At 37.0% G+C, this 20,403-nt stretch overlaps 1 protein-coding gene across 1 annotated transcript in view; it reads right to left on the reverse strand.

Moving 5' to 3' along the window:
* The window catches only part of E2F7 (E2F transcription factor 7), a 32,588-nt gene extending 27,762 nt beyond the window's left edge, over positions 1-4,826 (reverse strand). Inside the window, exons 1-2 of the mRNA XM_070947521.1 lie at positions 4,748-4,826; positions 4,071-4,163 (exon numbers count right to left, since the gene is read on the reverse strand). Coding sequence (XP_070803622.1) covers positions 4,071-4,163; positions 4,748-4,759 — 105 coding nt within the window. The 5' untranslated portion in view covers positions 4,760-4,826. The remainder of the gene's footprint in view (positions 1-4,070; positions 4,164-4,747) is intronic.
* Positions 4,827-20,403: the final 15,577 nt, after the last annotated feature.

The raw sequence follows: 20,403 nt of genomic DNA on the forward strand, positions 1-20,403 counted from the left end.
TTACAAAGACGAAATGTGGCTGAATTATTCTTATTAAGTTGTCTAGCTTTGTTGAAGGGAACATTGCACAGCAATCAACAAGCATTTAGACTTGTTTTGCCTGCTTCGTTGGATAGAGATCTGGAGATTTATTGTAGATAACAAGTGTGCCAAAGAAGTCAAATCTTATCTAATCTGAGTGAGTTGAATAGAAGCAGTTTGATAAAGAAACGGCAGATTATGTCTGCATTTTTATATACTCATATTTTTTGTTTTTTCCCCCTCAGCTTTACAAATAACTTTCTGGGCCAATAGTTCCATCAGATATTACATATTTTAAGTACTACTTAAAAGGAGTGGTTTATCCCTCTTCTTGAAATTTAAAACTATTTATAATTGATATTTTATTACAAACACACACACACACACACACGCACACGCACACACACACAATTTGCCTGCGTTAAATTGCATAATTAAAAGTGTATTTGTAAAATCAAAATAATTACTTTCATTGGTGAAAAGCAACTTCAAATACCAAAACAGGAAAAAACAGTTAGGCATCCAGGTTTCAACACTACTGAATCAATAAATCTTACTAAATCAATAAATCTTATTCAATCAATAAATCCAGAGGGTTCATGTCATTGCCCAGAGGATCATTGGTTGCCCTCTCCCCTCTTTGGAAGAGCTTTATAGCTCCCGCTGCCTTAAGAAAGTTCAAACATTCTTAAAGATCCATCTCATCCTGGGCACCTTTTTTTTGAACTATTACCATCTGGCAGATGGTACAGGATAATAAAACAAGGACAAATAGGCTGAAAAACAGCTTCTATCCCAGGGCAGTAACTATATTGAATTCTACTATATAGTGCAATATTAATGCAACATCGGGTTTTCAATTCAATTGTATAGAATGTGAAGGATGTGTGTTTATGTTTTATTTTTATAGTTATACGCTGAAGATGGCATTTAATTTCATTGTAGAGGTGCAATGACAATAAAGTAAACTAAACTAAATGCAGATCCCCATGCACAACCTTCATGAAAACATTGGTATTTCCAGTTTGATCTGGTTCAAAGAAACTACTAATTAAAACTCTGGTTTATCAGGAGAGCACCAGGAAGCCTTCGTCTGTGGTTCGTTAAGTTTTACATATAAATTGGAATTTCAACTTGATTTTTTCCAAACAAGCCAGAATCAATTTTCAAGTCTTTTGTTACACAGTGCTCTTCCACACACAGTTGGTTTCAATATTTTCAAATAAGCAGCACAGCAACAAAAGAATTATAGAAACAAGGAGGAATGTTGAATAAGTTTATTGAACTTAAAAATCTTACAACTCATAACATTGAACATATTACTGGGCACAATTTAGAATCCATTAGTGAAACGTAACTCAGAAACAACAAATTAAAGATTGTATGATTAAATGGTTGCAAAATTTGAAAAGTTATAGAGATGAGGCAATAGGAATTTCAATAGAAAAACAATAGTACATTCACCTTAAATATTATATTTAGAAAGAACTGGTATGTTTACTCCAGTCATGATTGCTAAAATGACTAGCTTCTTTTCTATAAAATGGTAAAAATGCAATAAACAAAGCCAATCTTCCATATGTTCTAGGAATGTTGTAACACTCAACAATTTTAGAAATTAACTTATGGTAGAATAAAATGAATTTTGAAAGTTGTAATATCATTTTTTTTAAATAAATTTCACCAAACAACACTCTCCTTTCAAATATGTCATACTGACCATTTGTAATATATAATAAGAGCTGCAAGGATTTTTATATGCTTTTTATTGGAAAAGATCTTTGATCCTCTCTATGGAAGAATGGTTAATTAAACCATGAGCATATACTTCGATGTCCTGGATAACTTCAGTTTTTAGACTGAACTGTACAATTCAATCTTATTGGAAACAATTTCTAGACTACAATTCTATACATGGATTTGTGCCACACCCCAACTTAAGATGACATATAATCTATACATTATTTATATTATTTTCCAATTTATTGTTTATTCTTTGTAGCTTTTTTTCCTTATTCATTTAAATTGTAATAAAGAGACAGGTCTTAATTAGAAATTGGGTATGAAATATTCGTATTTTAAAATATCTATTAGCCATTTGATATTTTAGATTTGCTGATTATTTGAGATTTGTTGGTTATTCACCCATATTCTATTGCTTACAGGTAGTTCTCAACTTATAACCATAACTGTAAGAGAAGACTAGATAGAATGGGGAGGGGAAGGGCAGAGTTAACCACGTCATTAATGTAGTCATTACATTGCCAAAAACAGTCTAAGTCCAACCTCTCTTGAATTCCATAGATCCTTATCTGGTGCCAATTTAATACTGAAATTTAGCTGGCTTCTTGTGTATAGGCTTCAGCAATAAATCTTTTGAACTGTACCTTAACATATAGTCTGTGCCTGACATAATTAGGACCAGAATTTCCATTGCTAAGCAAGGCAGTTAAGTGAGTCATGCCTCACTTAAAAAATTAAAAAAAATTTTTTTTTGCCACAGTTAAACCAATCACTGTAGTTGTTAAGTGAATCCTGCAGTCATCAAACAAATCTAGCTTCTACTAACATTGCTTGTCAGAAGTTGGCTGGGAAGGTTGCTAATGGCAATCACATGACCACAGGATACTGTAACTGTTTTAAATATATGCTGTTTGCCAAGTGCCCAAATTTTGATCACATGACTGTGGGGTGTTGTGATGGTTGTAAGTGCGAGGATTTATTGTAAGACACTTTTTTCAGTGCTGCTATAAGGTAAGGATTACTTCATATTGCTTTCCCTCACTTCCTTACTATATTTTCCATGTTCTTTTAAACATGTATTTGTATCAGTAGTCTTTCCCTTTTTTCTTTAGACAATAAAAAACTAAGAATAAATAACTCAAAATTATCTGCTCTGCTTTGTTTTCTTTCCTTAACTTTCTTTCTTAACTATAACTTTCCTTTATGTTTGCCAGAAGCACCTCTGTAGATTCATTTTATTAAAATTGCCTCCAAATATTGGTCCACAAAGATTCATTTTGCTCTTCCCAAATATTGGCAAAATTGGTGACTGCATTTTAACAATAACAACAATAACGATATTAAATTAAATTTGTATATTGCCTGATTTCCAACAACTCTGGGAAGCTCATTTACAATGAAAGAAATTACAATAAAACAAATAAAACATAAAAAGCAAAGTTAAAAGATGACCATAGACTTGGGTAAAGAACCAGATCTTCAGAGAATTTCTGAATAGAGTGGGGTCTATCTGGACTGGAGTGGTGGTGGCCTCATTCCAGGTCAGTCACTATCCTGCCCAGTCATTATTAAATAACCCACAATGGCCCAATTCACATGTTCCACTTTGTCAGGTTAATGATGTGATCTGCTATCAACATTTGGTAGCAAATTATAGTACTGTGTTTTGTATTATTTTAAACAGGTCGGGCACAACAAATTTATTTTACTTAACCCATAACCCTTTGACTCGCTCCCAAAGTACTGAATTTTAGTTTACTCAACTATATCCCTTCCAGTGGCCTTTGGAACCTCCTCAAAAGTTTTTAAAAATGTCCTTCCTGATTGCAATAGTTGTATCATTCCTGCACTAAATCACTAGTTGTGTTTAGTTAACTCAGTAAGCCGAAACCAAACAAAGAATCTTAGCCTGGAGTAAATTATTTCCTAGCTCCCTAATAGAGCAGAGATGGCAAACTGATTAAAAAACATAGAGCTAATGCCAAGCTGAGATGCATTTTAAGAGAAATGTACCCAACAGAAAAACAGTTGCATGATATATGCGGTGGATTAGGACTACTCTTCCTTATTTTAATGGTAGAGCTAGTTAATAATTTAATGTAACAATAATTATCCACAGAATATTGCTGTAAATCCTTTGCTTTAGCTTTTTTGTTTGTTTGTTTTTTTCATTTCTGAATGTATCAATCTCACTACAATTTGAAACTTTAGAGTACAAGAAAAACAATTTAAAGAAAGCCTTATCACTGCCAGCAGATTTTAAAGTCAAGAACTCCAGGTTTTGGAATCCAGCTCTGCCTACTTACCTTTTGTGCACTGTCCCCATCTTCGTGTATGTAATCTATCTTCCCATGTCTCGGGCTAATCAGGTCTTTTAGTGTTAAACAATTCAACTCCATCTGTAAATGTAAAAGTTGCTCAACCTCTTCAGCATCTTACAACACTCCCCCTCCCAATAAATTTCAGGTCCCGTATCCCACCTCCTCCCGCGAAATTATCTGAGCAAAATTTAGGAGAAGGCGCGCTCCCTAAACGCGCAGAGTTTATAACCAACCAACCATAAAACCAGCCACAAAAAGTTTTAACTTCAACAGAAGACGCCCGAGACTGAGCAGCCCTGGCGAATCTGTCATTGACGTTCAGAATTACTCAGCCGGGATCGGTTACTTTTGGCGCAAAGAACCTGGACGAGGAATCCCGGCTTTGAAAGGAGCGGGATTCCCAAGGACTCACCTCCCAGATCAAGGCGGGGACAACCCAGCTCGGCCCCGCGCCCTGAAGCGGGAGAAGGACCCCTCTCCCGGCTTAACCCCGACCCCTGGGGCAGGAAAGGCAATTCCCCGCTCTGCGATGAGATGGAAAAGTTTGGGGGGGGGATCAAGGTAAGAGGGCCCCGTAAAAACAACTGCAGAACTTCTCTCTGCAGACCCCCCACCTCCTCTCTCCTTCCCGCCCCCCCCCCCACCGGATTGTAAAGCCTTACGTTTCTCGACATTCTTTCTCAAAGGGCTCCCTGGGTTTCGGGCTCGGCGTCTCCAGGCTCGCTAAGGTCACCCCTGAGGGGCATCGGAGGTATTCCAAAGGGAAGAGGGATCCCGAATCCCACCTGCAGCTTCTACCTCTGCCAGCGACTCGCCTCTACCGGCCGCTTCGCTACTGCCCTGGAGACTCCACTAGGCGCTAAAGCTTCTATTCTGGCGCCTTGGAACATATTTTTACAATCCGACCAATCAGGCGTTTACAGTGGGGGCGTCCCTCTAACCTTCCCGCCAATCAGCTTAAAGCTCTGTTGGAAGAATTGGCGCTAGACTCGGCGCGCTCTGTCTCAAGGTCCCGCGTCTTAGTCCTGGCAGCTTCGGCTGTTTCCCCGCCGTCGCTGCCGCCCTCGCCGCCTCCTCCTCCTCCTCCTCTGGGGTACCTGGGAAGCTCGAGGCGTAATTTAACAGTAAGGAGGGAGGAAAGGGCCGCCCAGCTGCTTTGTTCGCCAGGAGCGGGTAGCTCAAGTGTAGCGCTGAAGAATGGGGGGGGGGGGGAATGAAGCGCACAGATGGAATTAAGAAACTTGAAACTCCGGGACGCTGTGGAAGGTGGCGGCAACCCTCTGGTTTCCCCCTCTGCTGAAGTCTGCTATTTTGGCTTAACTTTTGCGCTTCCTAAAATTCGCTTCGGAAAGTTCAGAAAAAGCACGCCCGGACACGTCGCGCTTTGCCAGAGGCGTGCGTGTTCCCTGAATAACCCTAATCTCCTTTACTGACGAGAGATTCCTAAAAGAAGGGAAATTCATGCATACATTAGTTTCATGGAATGGTGGAGGAGAGCCATAGCATTTAGATTTAGATACTGCCTCATAGTATATTAAAAATGTACAGCACTTTTTGGGTGGTTTGGGATGTCAGCATATTGTCCCAGCAGTCTGGGTTCTCATGCTGATGGGAAAAAGGGAAAATAACTTTGAAAATACACCCATGATTTTATTTCTTACTTTCATACTTATGGAATAATATTTACTTCACATGCTACCAAGTTACATTGATTGGAAGAAAAAGGCCATGAGTTATAGACCAGGGATCAGCGTGTTGTGTGGGCAAGTTTCATTGGAAAATACTAGTTGTGCTTTCTGGGCACCTGCATTTTATGTCTACTCAAATGACAGAAACTAACTGAACTGCCACAACTGCAGATTAGTTCCAGTAGTTTTCCAAATGCCATTCAGTGATTAAGTGGCAGATCTGGTTTAGAAAGGATTTGGGGTGGGGTAGTGGCCTCACTGAGGATGAGGTGGCTCAGCAGCTAAGACACTGAACTTGTTGGTCGAAAGGTCATCAGTTCAGCTGTTCAAATTCCTAGTGCTGCGTAATGGGATGAGCTCACGTTACTTGTCCCAGCTTCTGCCAACCTAGCAGTTCGAAAGCACGTAAAAAGTGCAAGTAGAAAAATAGGGACCACCTTTGGTGGGAAGGTAACAGCATTCCGTGCGCCTTTGGCATTTAGTTATGCTTGCCACATGACCACATATATGTCTTTGGACAGTGCTGGCTCTTCAACTTTGAAACGGAGATGAGTACCGCCCCCTAGAGTTGGGAACGACTAGCATAATGTGCGAGGGGAACCTTTACCTTTACTAATGGCCTCCACTGGAGAATACAGTAATATGTTTGCTAATCATTTGTATAAGGCGGAAAACAAAGTCTTCAAATAAGTGTGAAGTAATTCCAAAAAGTAATTATATGCATTTTAGAAAATGTATACTGCACGCGGTATCCTGATATTACCAAATTGTCAAATAAGGTCCTACTTCTATAGATTCTATAGGTCATCTAAAGATAACATTTGCTTTCCAACTGTATTAGAAAACCAGACCAGAAGCACTAGTGATTTAATGCATCATAATGACACAAGGTTGAAGACAGTTACGCTGTATAATAAAACAAATGTTGAGTCGTAAGTTCAGTAACTGAAAGATATTATAAACCTGGATAATGCCAAGCAAATTAACATTTAATGGCACTTCTATCCACTTACTTAGGCAACATTTGTTTTTCTGCCCATGGTATGTAGTGCATACGAGATGTCTTACAGCTCCCTCTTCCAAACGTTTCTTAACTCATTTTCAGTCTCTTAAAAAAAAGCCCTCTTCATGGGAATCACTCTGTAAAGTAAATCTCAATATAGTTAACTGGTTGAACTTAAATTTCTAATGGTAGAAACAAAATTTAAAAGTAAAGCCTCATTTATGATTTGATTGATTATGTGCCATCAAGTCAGTGTTGACTTTTAGCAACCACATCAGAGGTGGGTTTCAGCAGGTTCTGACCAGTTCTGGAGAACCAGTAGTGGAAATTTTGAGTAGTTCGGAGAACCGGTAGTAAAAATTCTGACTTGCCCTGCCCCATCTATTCTCTGCCTCCCAAGTCCCAGTTGATCGGGAGGAAATGGGAATTTTGCAGTAACCTTCTCCTGGATTGGGGAGGGAATGTAGATTTTACATTATCCTTCCCCTGCCACCAAGCCACTCCCACCAAGCCATGCCACTCCCACCAAGCCACACCCACATAACCGGTAGTAAAATAATTTAAAACCCACCACTGAACCACATAGATTTTTTTCTTCATGTCAGACCTCTAGTCTGGCCCTAACGTGGTCCTTCATGTCTTCTAAAAGTGCATCCATCATCAATGTAAATTGAGTTCATCTACTAGCTGCTGGTAATCCTTTTCTCTTTTCTTCCACATTTTATTTTTCTCTATTTGCTTCTGTCTGTGCAGGTCTTGCTAATGTAGCTTTCCTTTAGTCAGCAGTTTACAGTATTTGTACAATAAATACAGACTATTTGGGGAGGGAAGAGGGATGTCTTGTTAAAATCAATTGTCTACTAAATCCAAATTTACATAACTGATATCATTTGCATCATTCCTATAATGACATAATAGATGTTTTTATGCCATTTGCACCAATTTGATCACGTATGTAATAGCATAATTAACATTTTGATGTTTAGTTATGCAGAAGATATAAATTGATGCAAATGAAAAAAATCAATTGAAATCAAATTTACATTCTATTTACATCATGATATAATTGGTACTTTTACATCATTTGCATCAATTTTGTTACTTGTGTAATGATGTAATTGACATTAATGCAAAAGACTCAAATTGATGCAAATGACATTAAAGCTGTCAATTATATCATTACACAAAAAACAAAAATTAACACAAATGCACAAATGATATCAATTATATAATTACATAATGATATAAATAATGTCAATTGTCCAGTCAGACCTTAGAAACAACTAACCTATCTATTATTTTGTAGGTATACTTGAAACTTCAAATCCATTAATTAAATATGAGCATCATTGTAGGTGAAACAAATTTTAAAAAATTTAAAAAAGGAAACTGAAAAAAAAGAAAAATCGGTAAATAAATATTGGGAAAACTGCATAGGTTTAAATTCCCTTGGATTGAACCTGACCAATAATTGCATCACTATATTTATAGAGACAGAAACAGAAACAGCTTCTAATTATTAACTTTAAGTCACTTATTTCCCTCTTTAAAAAACTAGTCTAAGGTCTGAGTTTGCCTGGCTGTGTGACGTAGGATACTATATATAGGGGAGAGATTTCTGCTTAAATTTAACCAAACTTCTGGATGTTCTGCATATACACTTAAATTTGCCATTGCTGCATATTTTCCAAGTTCGGTTTTCTAATCTGATATTGTTTGCAAAGCGTTTCTTTTCTAATGTTGAGCCGAATTTGTCCTTGTGATGCATTAAAATGAAAGATACATTTTAACATTTTAATAAATTGTTATTTATTTGCTTTGAAAATATTCCTAGTAGAAAATAAACCTGAAGTTTCATTTTATATGATAAAATGTTTCTTTTGTATCATAACAGTTTGAACATTTTTATGCTTATTGATGGAATTATGTACCATTGTACCATCTCTAAAATATTTTGTACCAGGTTTCTCTTAAGTTATAGCAAGGAGTAAATTTACTGAATTTTTTCATAAGTCTTCCCATTGTTTTATTGTAAATGTTTCTTTACAATTTTGCATTCACTTCAAAATTTTTACTTGTTCTCTCTGCCATGAGTTAACATCTCTCTCCCCCCCCTCTCTCTCATTGTGTTTGTGTGTGTATGTGTGTACTAGTAGGTAACTTGGCCTCCTTTTTAAATGTTGATTTGTTTTCTTTGAGATGATTTTTAATTGGTATTTTGACATGTCAATTTCAGTGATTCTTAATTAATGAATAAAAGATCCGATCACTAAATTTCAACTAAATAAAAAAAATATTCCGGCTATATTTTGAGCATACTGAATCCCAAGTACTGTTACCATAGCTTATTCAAGGTTGCCTATTTAAACAGTCAGTATATTTAATATATTCTATTTTTATTTTTTAATGTAGTTTTTAGTGGTATGTAAAGGTTTTAATGTTGGGGAAATTCAGGATGGTTACAAATAGAAAGTGGCCTATGCTTGAAGAATAATGATTGCACTTCATCATTTGGAAGATGATGACGAAGACAACTTAATTGTGGAATGAGTTAATGAATTATTCAGTGATCAAAAAGTAAGTTCACAAGAGATTTATGAATGGGAATGGAAAAGGTGGATAGAATATGTTCAGAACAAATACCAAACTAGAAAGTATCAAATAGCTTTTATTTGAAAATAATGTATTAGAAATATCTTAATGTAAAGAGAAAAGAGGAAAAATTATATAGGGGGAGGGATGGGTTCAGGTTTATATATTAGTGTTATTAGTTATGAGTACATAATAGGGAAGTCTGGGGGGGGGAGGATTAGGGAGGGTTAGGGAGGACGGGAAGTTTGGGAGGGAGGTGGGGGGGTGAAAAAAAAAAAGGGGTGAAAATGTAATTGTAAAACTTTTGCAATTAAAAAAAAAAAAAAAAAAAGTAAGTTTATGACCAATCCTCTCATTTACCATTTTTGCAGGAAACAGCATAGTTTTTTAAAGAGCTTATTTTCATGTCTTCTTTACCATCTTGAAAAGATGCTTTATTATTTTTGAGGGACATTGTATCTTTCATGCAATGTGGTAGAGGCAGCCTTAATTTGATGGCTTGGGCAGTGCTATTTTCCATCTTCTGATAGCAAACACCCCATGGGGATAATTTAGGATGCCTTAGCGCAGACCTTGCAATGATGCAGACAGGGTCACCTAACTCCTCATTTGAAAGGATTATCTACTTCCTGTCTTTGATGTTTGGTTTCCTACTACAGGAACTGGGGATGGATGTAGGCCAATCTATCCCTGCATTTCCTGAAAAAGGTGAAGTTTATGAATGGAGGGAAGAGACAAGGAGATGATGGGCACACAACAGGGAAGGTGAAGGCTAAGTAAAGTAGCTCCAGACTGGCAAGGGTAGAACTGGCACAATTGCTATGTTATATAAAGTTCTTCCAAGTGACCAAAATCATTACAAGAGACATGAGCTCAAAAGAACAGGAATAGCTCTTCAGTTAGCTTTTAGTCACAATGCTTGCTTTTCAATGTATCAGGCATTGTATCAAGGATTGATACAAAATAAATGGTACGAGAGGAAAAACAGGACCGACCCCCCCTCCCCCCAGGGAAAAGTACCACAGTGAGGAAATGTGTCTCCTGCTCCACACTGCCCGCGTTTCTCTGGGCTGATCATTAATTTTTCTTTTTTCATGTTTTCCATAAAAATAGATTGAAAGAAGAGTAGGGACTGTGGACTAGTGGTGGGTTGCCCCCGGTTCGGACCGGTTCACAAGAACCAGTAGTAAAACTGGTGGGAGGCTCCATCCATCGACCCTAACGTCATCGGGAAGCTTCTGCGCAGGCCCCGTTATGAACCGGCAGTAAAGGTAAGTAGAACCCACCCCTGCTATGGACAACACATCTGAAAAGAATATTGATCTCTTGATCTTCCATATCTTTCAAGAAAACATTCATCAATATATAAAGACAACAGTATTCCCACAGCAAATGTAATAAAAAAAATCAAGCCTTATATTTCAAATAAATAATCACTCTGAAAGACCCTAAGAAGGAAAATCCTCAATTTCCCCAATCTATCCCATCATGTGCTTAAGAGAGCAAATAGTAATTGTTTTTTCTGGCAGAAAATCTGAATAGGAGGGGAAAAAATGCCAGTGAAATCACCAATTGCCGCCCTGAACTATAATGTATGAAAAAAGGGTAAAGACACTCACAATATCCTGCCTCATTGCTGAGGTGCAGTAAAGCTCAGCCATGGGTGCAGTGCAATTTATGCCAATGTATTTTTCTGCTAATGACAGGAAGAAAGCATGCGAGAATAATGCTTATGACAGCCAGTCAGTAATAGTCTCCCTAAGCCTAATGCTGATTGGGCATTCCTTCATTTGAAGCTGCATCTGGCCAGCTTTGAATGTAAGTGCTCTCCTTCAAAATCAGCATGGTTTGCTTTGGTGCCAGCCCCAGGTCACGTGGCAACCCTGGGGCACTTCAACTGATGGCACCATTTCTCACCAATACAAAGATTTCCCTTTTTAGAGTGATTTGGAAAGAGGTGGTATTTGTGCCCCCTAAGCATTGGCAACCTAGGTCCATTCCTATTTGTCCTTCCCCTAAAGCCAGCCCTGTTCTGCTTTCAACAGGTCAGGGCAGCAGATTCCTCTCCTCCGTTGTAATCTGTAATATCTCAGTTTCTTGTGAAGTAGCTTTTGTAATCAGATATTACAAAATTACCAACCTAGCCAATCCATTTTTCCATTCTTGACACAGCAGATGGATTGAATGTTCACCCCTGCAATCTGAGTATTTCTGGCTAGTAACTTTGAGTAAACAATTGATTTCGTTGAACAATAATTAAACAACTGTGATGTGATAGTAATTAACACAGCTGTGCTACTAAATAAAATATTGCACTTTAGGGTTTTTTTTGAGCAGCATGTGATTACACTGAATATAAATCTTAACACTGAAATAAGGAAATTGTTAGTATGACTAATGAAAAGTATAAAACATAAGTTTTTGGTTGGCAAAAACAAGGGGGGATGCTTGTCCGCAAAGCAAGTCAGCACAATATTACATTATTTATTCATTTAGCTAATTTACATTTATTATTTATCTAATTTATATAGCCATCCATCTAACAAGAAAGTGACTCTGGGCAGCGTACATCAAAACTAAAACAATAAATACATAAAATGTCCTTCAACTACTTCTGGATTGCACCAAATATCTCCTTAAATTTGACATGTTGTGAATTTATCTGTATATCTTGAATTTTATTACATATATGTGTGAATTTTTAACTTACAGCTAGAATTGTAAAGTTTGATTGTCTATTATAATATATCCATTGTATAAGGTTATCAGTCTATTTTTTATACATGTAAATTAACATTTTGTATGACTTTCTAAGTAATACTTGAGATTTGCAATATTGTTTCAAAATATATTCTAAAAGAGGTCCAAAAGGAATATATATTTCCCTCCCTTCCTTTCTCTTCCTTTCCCTTCCCTCCCTCTCCCTCCCCTCCCCTTCCCCCTACCTGTCCTCCAGAAGCTTAAATCAATGTCCATAATACTCGTCTTCTAATTTTCCTAGAGGTAGCCTAATTGTGGCTGCCTCAAGTCTAACAATTAATTTTTTAAAAAAACTAAAGCATGATGAAAAAGCTTTGAGTAATGTGTGCATTCTAAAAATAGCTTAACTAATTAACAGATATAAAAGATACTAAGCATAGAAGCCAGTTTAGAGTTATTTTATACCATTTGTCCTTCATGGAAAAAAATGTCCCAAAATTATTGTTTTCTACTTTATTGTGATTTCCTATTGTTTCTCCACTTGCCCCTTTATAAAATCAAATAAAATATTTTGTACCATTATATTGTAGACCCCTTGAATGGGGGACAACAGGCTCCAACTGACCCCTGGCAAGACCGGGTGGCTTTGGGTACATGGGGCCCTGAGATCCGGGACTTTGTCATATTTGACTCTGGAGGGTTGAAACAGATACGGTTCATAACTTGGGGTTGGCAGTTGCAGTTAGGGGAGCCTTTACACAACTTTAGGTTGTGTGCCAATTGTGCCCCTTCCTAGATCAGGAATCCCTCCACTCAGTCGTTCAGGCCCTAGTCATCTCATGGTTGGACTATTGTAATGCGCTCTACATGGGGCTACCCTTGAAGACCATTCAGAAGCTGCAGAGTGCGGCAGCATGGGCAGTTCTCGGGGCCTGAAGAATGGCTCCTGTAACATCACTGCTCTGCAAGCTGCATTGGCTGCCAGTGTGCTTTCAGATGCAGTTCAAGATGTGGGTAATCACCCTTAAAGCCCTTCAAAGCATGGGTCCAGGCTACTTGAGGGACTGTCTCATCACAGTGAAGGTTATTGATTGAGTAACAACAGATCCCACCTCCCCCCGATCCTGCCCCCACCCTTCCCACCCATCTGTAATTGGATTTTTATATATAATTGCAAACCGCCCAGAATTACCCTGTGGTAAGATGGGAGGCCAATAAATTTTATTAAATAAATAAATAAAAACATACATACATATTACAATGGACAGATGGAATGAAGGACATAAAGGGTTTAAAGAATAAAGTCGTCTATCATAAATTAATTCCATAGTTATTATTCAATATGCCCTTTCCTAACTAACATTTTCTAAAGTGCATTCTTTATCATTCATGATTTTTGTATAACCTTGTACAAAGGTTAATATGTAGGAAACTGGTCAAACCTGCCATTTTCCAGTATTTGCAGGAAACATGGCAAGTCACCTGAGTGCTTAAATGTACAGTAGACTCAATTTTGGAATTAATGAAAATCTCACATATCATTGATGAAAGACAATCTGGGAAACAGCAAGAATTTTACCTTCAGATTTGGTTCCAAGAGTTTTCAACAATGTTGTTTCTATGTCAGTGGATATTAAAGTTAGATGGGGGAGGGGTTGACACAAAAATATGTTTCATTTCAAATTTGAAAGAAAATTGTTACATTTTGGAAAGTTCTGCTAAATCAGTGGAAACTGAGTGAGGTTTAGTAGAATAAAACATGAACTGTTTTAGGTGTTCTGTGTTTTATCAAAAGGAAATTTAAAATGGCTTATGGTTTTGATTATGGGAAATCTTGGGATGTCAGGCCTAATTTATTGAGTTACGGTAATCCAGAAAACGATTACATTGCAAAAAAGAGACACAAAATCTCATTCTTTCCTGCCATCTTATGGCCACCCTAATTTTTTGCAGCCCAGATATAGTAGCCCTAGCCCTAGCCCTAGCCCTAGCCTTCCTTAACTCAAAGCAATAGTATAGAAACATATTAATTGAAAGAAATAGGAAGCTAGAGACTACTACTTGGCTAAAACTGTTTTGAAATCTCAGATTAATTTTCCTTTGCAATGCAGGAGACATCCTGGTAGAAAATACCAGTCAATCCTTGAATTTGTTACTTTAAACATATTTTTTTAAAACAAACCTATGATTAACCCTAATTTTGCAGAAAATCAGGAATGTGAACTGTTTCCAGACCAGTACATAGAAGGTCACCCGCCCTGAAGATTTGCCATACTTTTTTGGGGTGGTCAATAAGAATCTTGGTGGCAAATTCAGTACCAACTGAAATGATCTGATACTGGCTTCTCTAGAGCTTGGTTGCTTTTTGTATGTTGGTCATGATCACAAACTATGGTTTGTGATCATGAAACCACAGTTGTTCAGAGAGGCCAAGGCACTTCCTTTCAAGCTTGCTGTTAGTAGTCATGCTTACTTTGTTGGGTCAGTCATCTCCAGCATTGTGTACTATTCACCTGTTCCAGGATCCAGAATCATAGGATGTGCTGGTCCTAGAATGCAGTCTTCTCACTCTCAGGTCATCTCACCTGTGCATAGTGAGGGAGAGACAAGAACATGTACCACTTTACAATCTATAGTGGGTAAGAGAATCCAGGGAAATTAGAGACCACACTGTCTTTTAGCAATGGCTGTATGAAGTAGATTTGCTTCAGCAATTGACAACCTACTGGACCTAATGTTGATTTGCATCTGTCAAAAAAGATGTCATACAACAGAACTATTCTGAAGAGTTTTTGAATACTTTGGATGGAATATCACATGTTCTCTCCTCACATTATTATCTGAAGGAATGCCTACACCAAATATCTTAGTTTCTTTTCTTTAGGGATTTTTGGTTTCTGTTTTCAGGGAGAAAGGTTTCTCATATGGCTATAAAGTAAAAACTTTGCCTTTGAAATCTCACTCCAAACTTTTCCTTAGATCGTTTCTAGTTTTGCAAGAACGAGTTCATTGTTTTTCAAACTCAGCAACTTTAAAATGTGTAGACTTTCAGTCACATCTGCATGATGCCTGGGCGGTTCTGGGAGTTGAAGTCCATATGTCTTAAAGTCGCCAAGGTTCGAAAAACTCTGATTAGAGGGACAGTCTTCCACTTCTAATGTATAGGGATATCTTGTATGTCTATCACAGCTTTTAATGCAAGAAGATGAGATATATCAGCATTACTTTCCAGAGTTTGTGAAAAAAAAAATATTTTGAATTCTAGGTCTCACAGGAAGATGTTGATGGAGTGTGTGTGTGTGTGTATGTGTGCAGCTATTATAAACTGAGGATTCTCCTTGTGTAGAATGCAAGTCCTAAATAGCTAGAAAGCAGATAACTAAGAATGAAGACTGAGAAAGCAATAAGCAGGGAGAGTTGCAGGGAAGAAAGAAGGCAATGGTTGAAATTAACCTGCAACCTACCATTAAATCATACTCAGTGAAGACAACTGGACAATGCTGTATATACATATTTCTGTAACTTACAGAAGAGGCCATTCATTTCCCCAAACTATAGCTATCAAGTTCAGTTGTGAATTGCTGGAATAGAGAGGATTATTGAGACAAAATGTTACATTTAATGGGCAACTTTGGTCATCTATTTGTTTGTGTTAATGAACCTCAGATGCAAAGTACATATTATCCCCATCTCTTCTGTTCAATAAATTTCTGCTAAACTGTATGATGGCAGCCTGATCCTCCCTATTCCAGTTGATTGATGCTGCAACTACAGCACATTTGAGTTATGAGTTTGTCCAACAAGAACAAATGTTTTGTTTTAATCATACAAAATTGGAAATATAGACAACATTCAGATTCCTTGATCTTCTTGACATTGGATGTACAAATATTACTCTATTTTCATAATCCTCTTAAACTAACATGTGTACTCCCCAAACCCCACAGCCTTTTTCTTGCCAATTGCTTTTAAACTTCATGGCAGAAGATGGCAAAAGCATATGGAAAATCTGTATTTTATTAAAGCTATGAGGAGTCATTGCACCAGTGAAATATTTAGAGAAACAATAGAGAGAAAACAGGTTCAATTATGTTCCAGAGTATTTTAATATTAGTTAATTATCACAGCCTACAATTCATGTGTTAGCATAGCCGTTCTGACCAACAGCATCTGCAAGTTCTTCTTCTTTTTTTGGTCAAAAATAGGAAAACAGTGTAGTAACCTTGTACCAGAAGCTCCACCCCACAATTGCAATTTTTTTCATGTAGAAAAGATTGAGCATTGCATGGTGATGGTGTTTCTTTTACTGTGCTACTGCAGAAGCTGCTGCCTCTGAATTTATGCGTGCATTCACACTTTGCATTAAAATGCGATTTGTTGATTATTTCACAATGACTGGGTACACACACGCCGGTAAGCCATACATTTGCTTACAAACCACAATGGTTGGGTTTGCTCAATCAAAACCAGCTCACACTTTAGGTCTTAGAGTGATATGTGAATACAGTTTATCTCGTCTAATTTGGTTTTAATATGTCTTGATTGTATGCTTACTTTGTAGGGCCTAATTGTATGGCTAGATCATATCTTGATATGACCAAGTGAAAAGGATATCATTTTAAATGATAACCGTTTCACTGAAAGCTGTTTAAATAGAACTTTGTGTTTTATAATATATTGCTGTAAGATTTTAATTTAATAGAATAGGTATAGAATGATTATGAAAAAGCTAATAGCTGCAAAGCATTGGCGGCCTGTGAGTTTGATTAAATTCTTTATATCATTGTAATATTAAGAAAAAGAAACTTTTAGTGAGTCTCGTCTCAATATTACCAGTGTTGTGATTGCACGTATTTTCTGGTGTAAAGGGAGTTGATAGTGGTATCTTTTCATTAGTCACCCAAGACACAGTTCTAGCCATGTTATAATGTAATAGATAAGTATATTATGTTTAATTGGCTGTCCTCTCCTCATCCTTAACAGAACCATAAGCATCTGCTTTGACCAGCTGTGAAGTGTTTCTCTTGTAAGGCTGTTATTGTAAAACCATTTCACACTGAAGGTTATTTGTAGTAAGGTTGGAAAAATTAAGGGTTCATGTCTGGAATTCTGATCTAGGATTTAGCCTCTAGGGTGCTAAGGCTACCATTGGAATTGCAGATATAAAAAGCGTAATTATGCTGCAATTGTGTTTTTTCTAGTCTGAGTGGATGAGCTGTAGAATGTGCAATCCAATATTCTAAGTACCTTGGGGAATTGGGTTAGAGCTTAAAATTAATCTTTTACAGCTGCTTTGCTAAAGCAGGTGAAAAGTGAAAATAATTATGAAGCTCTGTAACCTCCAATAATTGTGTGAAATCTTCAGAATATAAACTGACAGAGGTCACTAACATAAATTGCAGTTTTCTGGTGGGGAAAACTTGCTTCTCGAGAAGAAAGTACTGTCTTCTTCTTTTGAAAAAGGAGGTAATGAATTTTGTAGGCTCTTTTCAATCTATGCCTTGAATGAATGGCTCATGAAACAAAATCAAAATGTTAAATTCAGTCAGGGGTCTGCAGGGACACATTTGGAGGCATATTTCAAATTGGTATGGAAAAATCTGAAGTTGGGAGAAAACTTCAATATGAATACAGGAATTAGGGAAAATGAATATTTTAAAAGTTAAGTGAAACTATTTACTATATAAAAAACTGTAGAAAATTAAGCAAGTGAAAGCATTAATACAGTATATGCGAGATTATGAATAATCACTCAGAGCTTTACATATCATTCCAATAGGTATGGATCCAATTCAAAAATAAACTGTATATGAATATTAATTTAAATTAAGCCAGTAAGAATTGCAAGTATTCAGCAATCTCTGCAGGATCTTTCTGATTTTATTAGAAGGATGAAAGCAGCTGTGCAAGTTCCACCTTTTTACTTACAATTAATTTCAATCCACCAGTGAAAGACAATTTTTAATGAGTGCTCAAGAGATTATAGTCAAAAATGATATTCCATCTTTGATGGCACCATTTCAAAGTTTTGGAGGAATGATTTTATCAAAATAAGAGGACTGGAAAGGAACCAAATTTATTTCAAGCTAAAACAAAAGAAAATAAATTGGCTTTGTGGCTGTTGGAGTGTCAAGGGGAAGTTTAGAGACCACAAAATGGATTTTGAATATGGCTTTCAGGTTGTCCACTGTGGCCTTTTGTATTATAGGAAACGGTTTTTCAAGTGACCAAGTTAGCAATGGACGAATGTTTTTCTCCCTTCCAGCATTTAATGTATGACAATCCTCCTCTTTCCCATGTCATGTTAACAACCCAAAGGACTGCTTCAGTGGTGAGTTGCTCCCGGTTCTGTCTGGTTTTTTAGAACCTGTAGTAAAAGTGGCGGGAGGATCCGCCCACCCGCCCGGACGTCATAATTGACGATCTGTGCATGTGCAGAAACAAGCGTGTGCGCATGCTCCCGTTGCGAACCGGTAGTAAAGGTAAGTAGAACCCACCCCTGGATTGCTTCCTCCTAGTCACACAATCTCTTTCTCCACTTCACTTGGCAAGAATCCATCTGCAGTGTTAATCAAGGCTCTGGGTAGCAGTGAAAGTGGTGGGGGGTACACCTGGTGTTGCATTAGGCACCCAAATTCCTTAACTTGGTACTGTATGCATTGAGACAATCAACTCTTGGGCCAAAGTACAAATGTTGTGGCTCTTTCAGGTTTACCCTGTTAGGATATTGTAAACCATGAGTCCCACACGTATATTATCAAAAGAAATAAAAGCTGCGCAGCACCACTGTTGGCTGAATTGCATGCTTATGCTATCCAGTTTCATTACCCATCTTGTATTGAACCAAATAAAGGGAAAAATGAGAAATCAATTAGTCCTGTTCAGAAAATCTACAGAACTGCCAAATACACATTCAGTAGTATAATAGATGTCCTTAATATAATTCTGTGAATAAAATATGAGTCAATAATAAGCAAAATAAATGTTATTGCCTCCAATCAGCTTTTTGATTCTGAGCACTAGCTCCCCCTCATCTCACAGTGACCTAAAGAGAGAAATTTGACTGAAGAGTCCTTAACTTCTTATTTTCCTGAATATTGTAAGGGAAAACAGTTATCTTTTATAATAGAAAGCAGTCTCTTTTATATTTCAATTACCACTCTTGAATTGTTTGATTGCAAATATATGAGACTTACAGAACAGATAACAACTTAATCTTACTTTCAAGATTACAGATCAATAATTTCAACAATAAAATAAAAAGTAAAGTCACTTCTGTATAAGATACAAAGATGATCTTGCTGGAATTTGAATGGTAGTTTTCCACTTGAGTTTTTTTTTTAACTGTACGAAATCACAGAATGAAATCTGTGTAGTTCTGGATTTAGTATTGAAAAACCTGAGAGTCACCTTCACTATTTCCACATCATCCTGCTAAATAGATGCCTTACTAAGACTCACTCTCCTCCCATTTAATCTTTGGTAATTCATTCCTCATCATGGCAATCATACTTTGATTACCTATGCACACTAGCCTTTAGGGAAATATTAATGAATTTCCAATTACAAGTCTGGATCTGAAATAACCTTCCTACTAATTAAAGGGATAAAAGTAGGAATCCACAGATCACTTGAAGAGAAAAGTTGTTATTTATGGCTATACTTCATTGGGCCTCATTGATGGAAATGTATTTCATAATATACTCTCCCTCAAGGATTTTAAGCCTTGATTGGCATTACTGTTCATTATGATACTCTGCCTTGAATGAAGTTTCCTCCCCAAAATCATTATATGATCACTATCCTAATTTTAGAAATAAGTTTTCATGTATTGTAAATACATATGAAGTAAATAAGGGGTAGGGAAATTGGTGGTCCTATTTCCTAGACCTTGACATTCCTATAGGCCATTATTGCTGAAAATGAGATAATGTATGTGATTTTTCTGATATTTTCTAATTGTGGTAAGAATCACAAAACTGGACAGGGAGGTCTCAGATAAACTTAACATAATATTAAAGATGCTTCAAAAAATCAGTTTTTTTGTGCATGCAAAGTGGGAGCACTGTTAAAAGTCACTCTTTGCTTTGGTCATCATTTTATCTGCTCAACCCTGCAGTAGGCCTCCTGTATATTGTACCATAATGTGGGAGAAATATTATGATGCATAGATTAAAAATAAATTTCTAAATATTTATTGCCTGATTCTTAAATAATTAGTTGTATTCCTGCAAATGTCAACTTGTGAAGCATTCCTGACCTGCTCTTGAGTTGCCATAGGCAGGGGAATGGGAAAACCGAGCCTCAAAGCTGCATCGAGGAACTTGCATTTCAG

The sequence above is a fragment of the Pituophis catenifer genome, unplaced genomic scaffold (genome assembly GCF_029215685.1).
Source record: "Pituophis catenifer annectens isolate HBS135680 unplaced genomic scaffold, rPitCat1.0.hap2 SCAF_7, whole genome shotgun sequence".
Classification (NCBI taxonomy): domain Eukaryota; kingdom Metazoa; phylum Chordata; class Lepidosauria; order Squamata; family Colubridae; genus Pituophis; species Pituophis catenifer.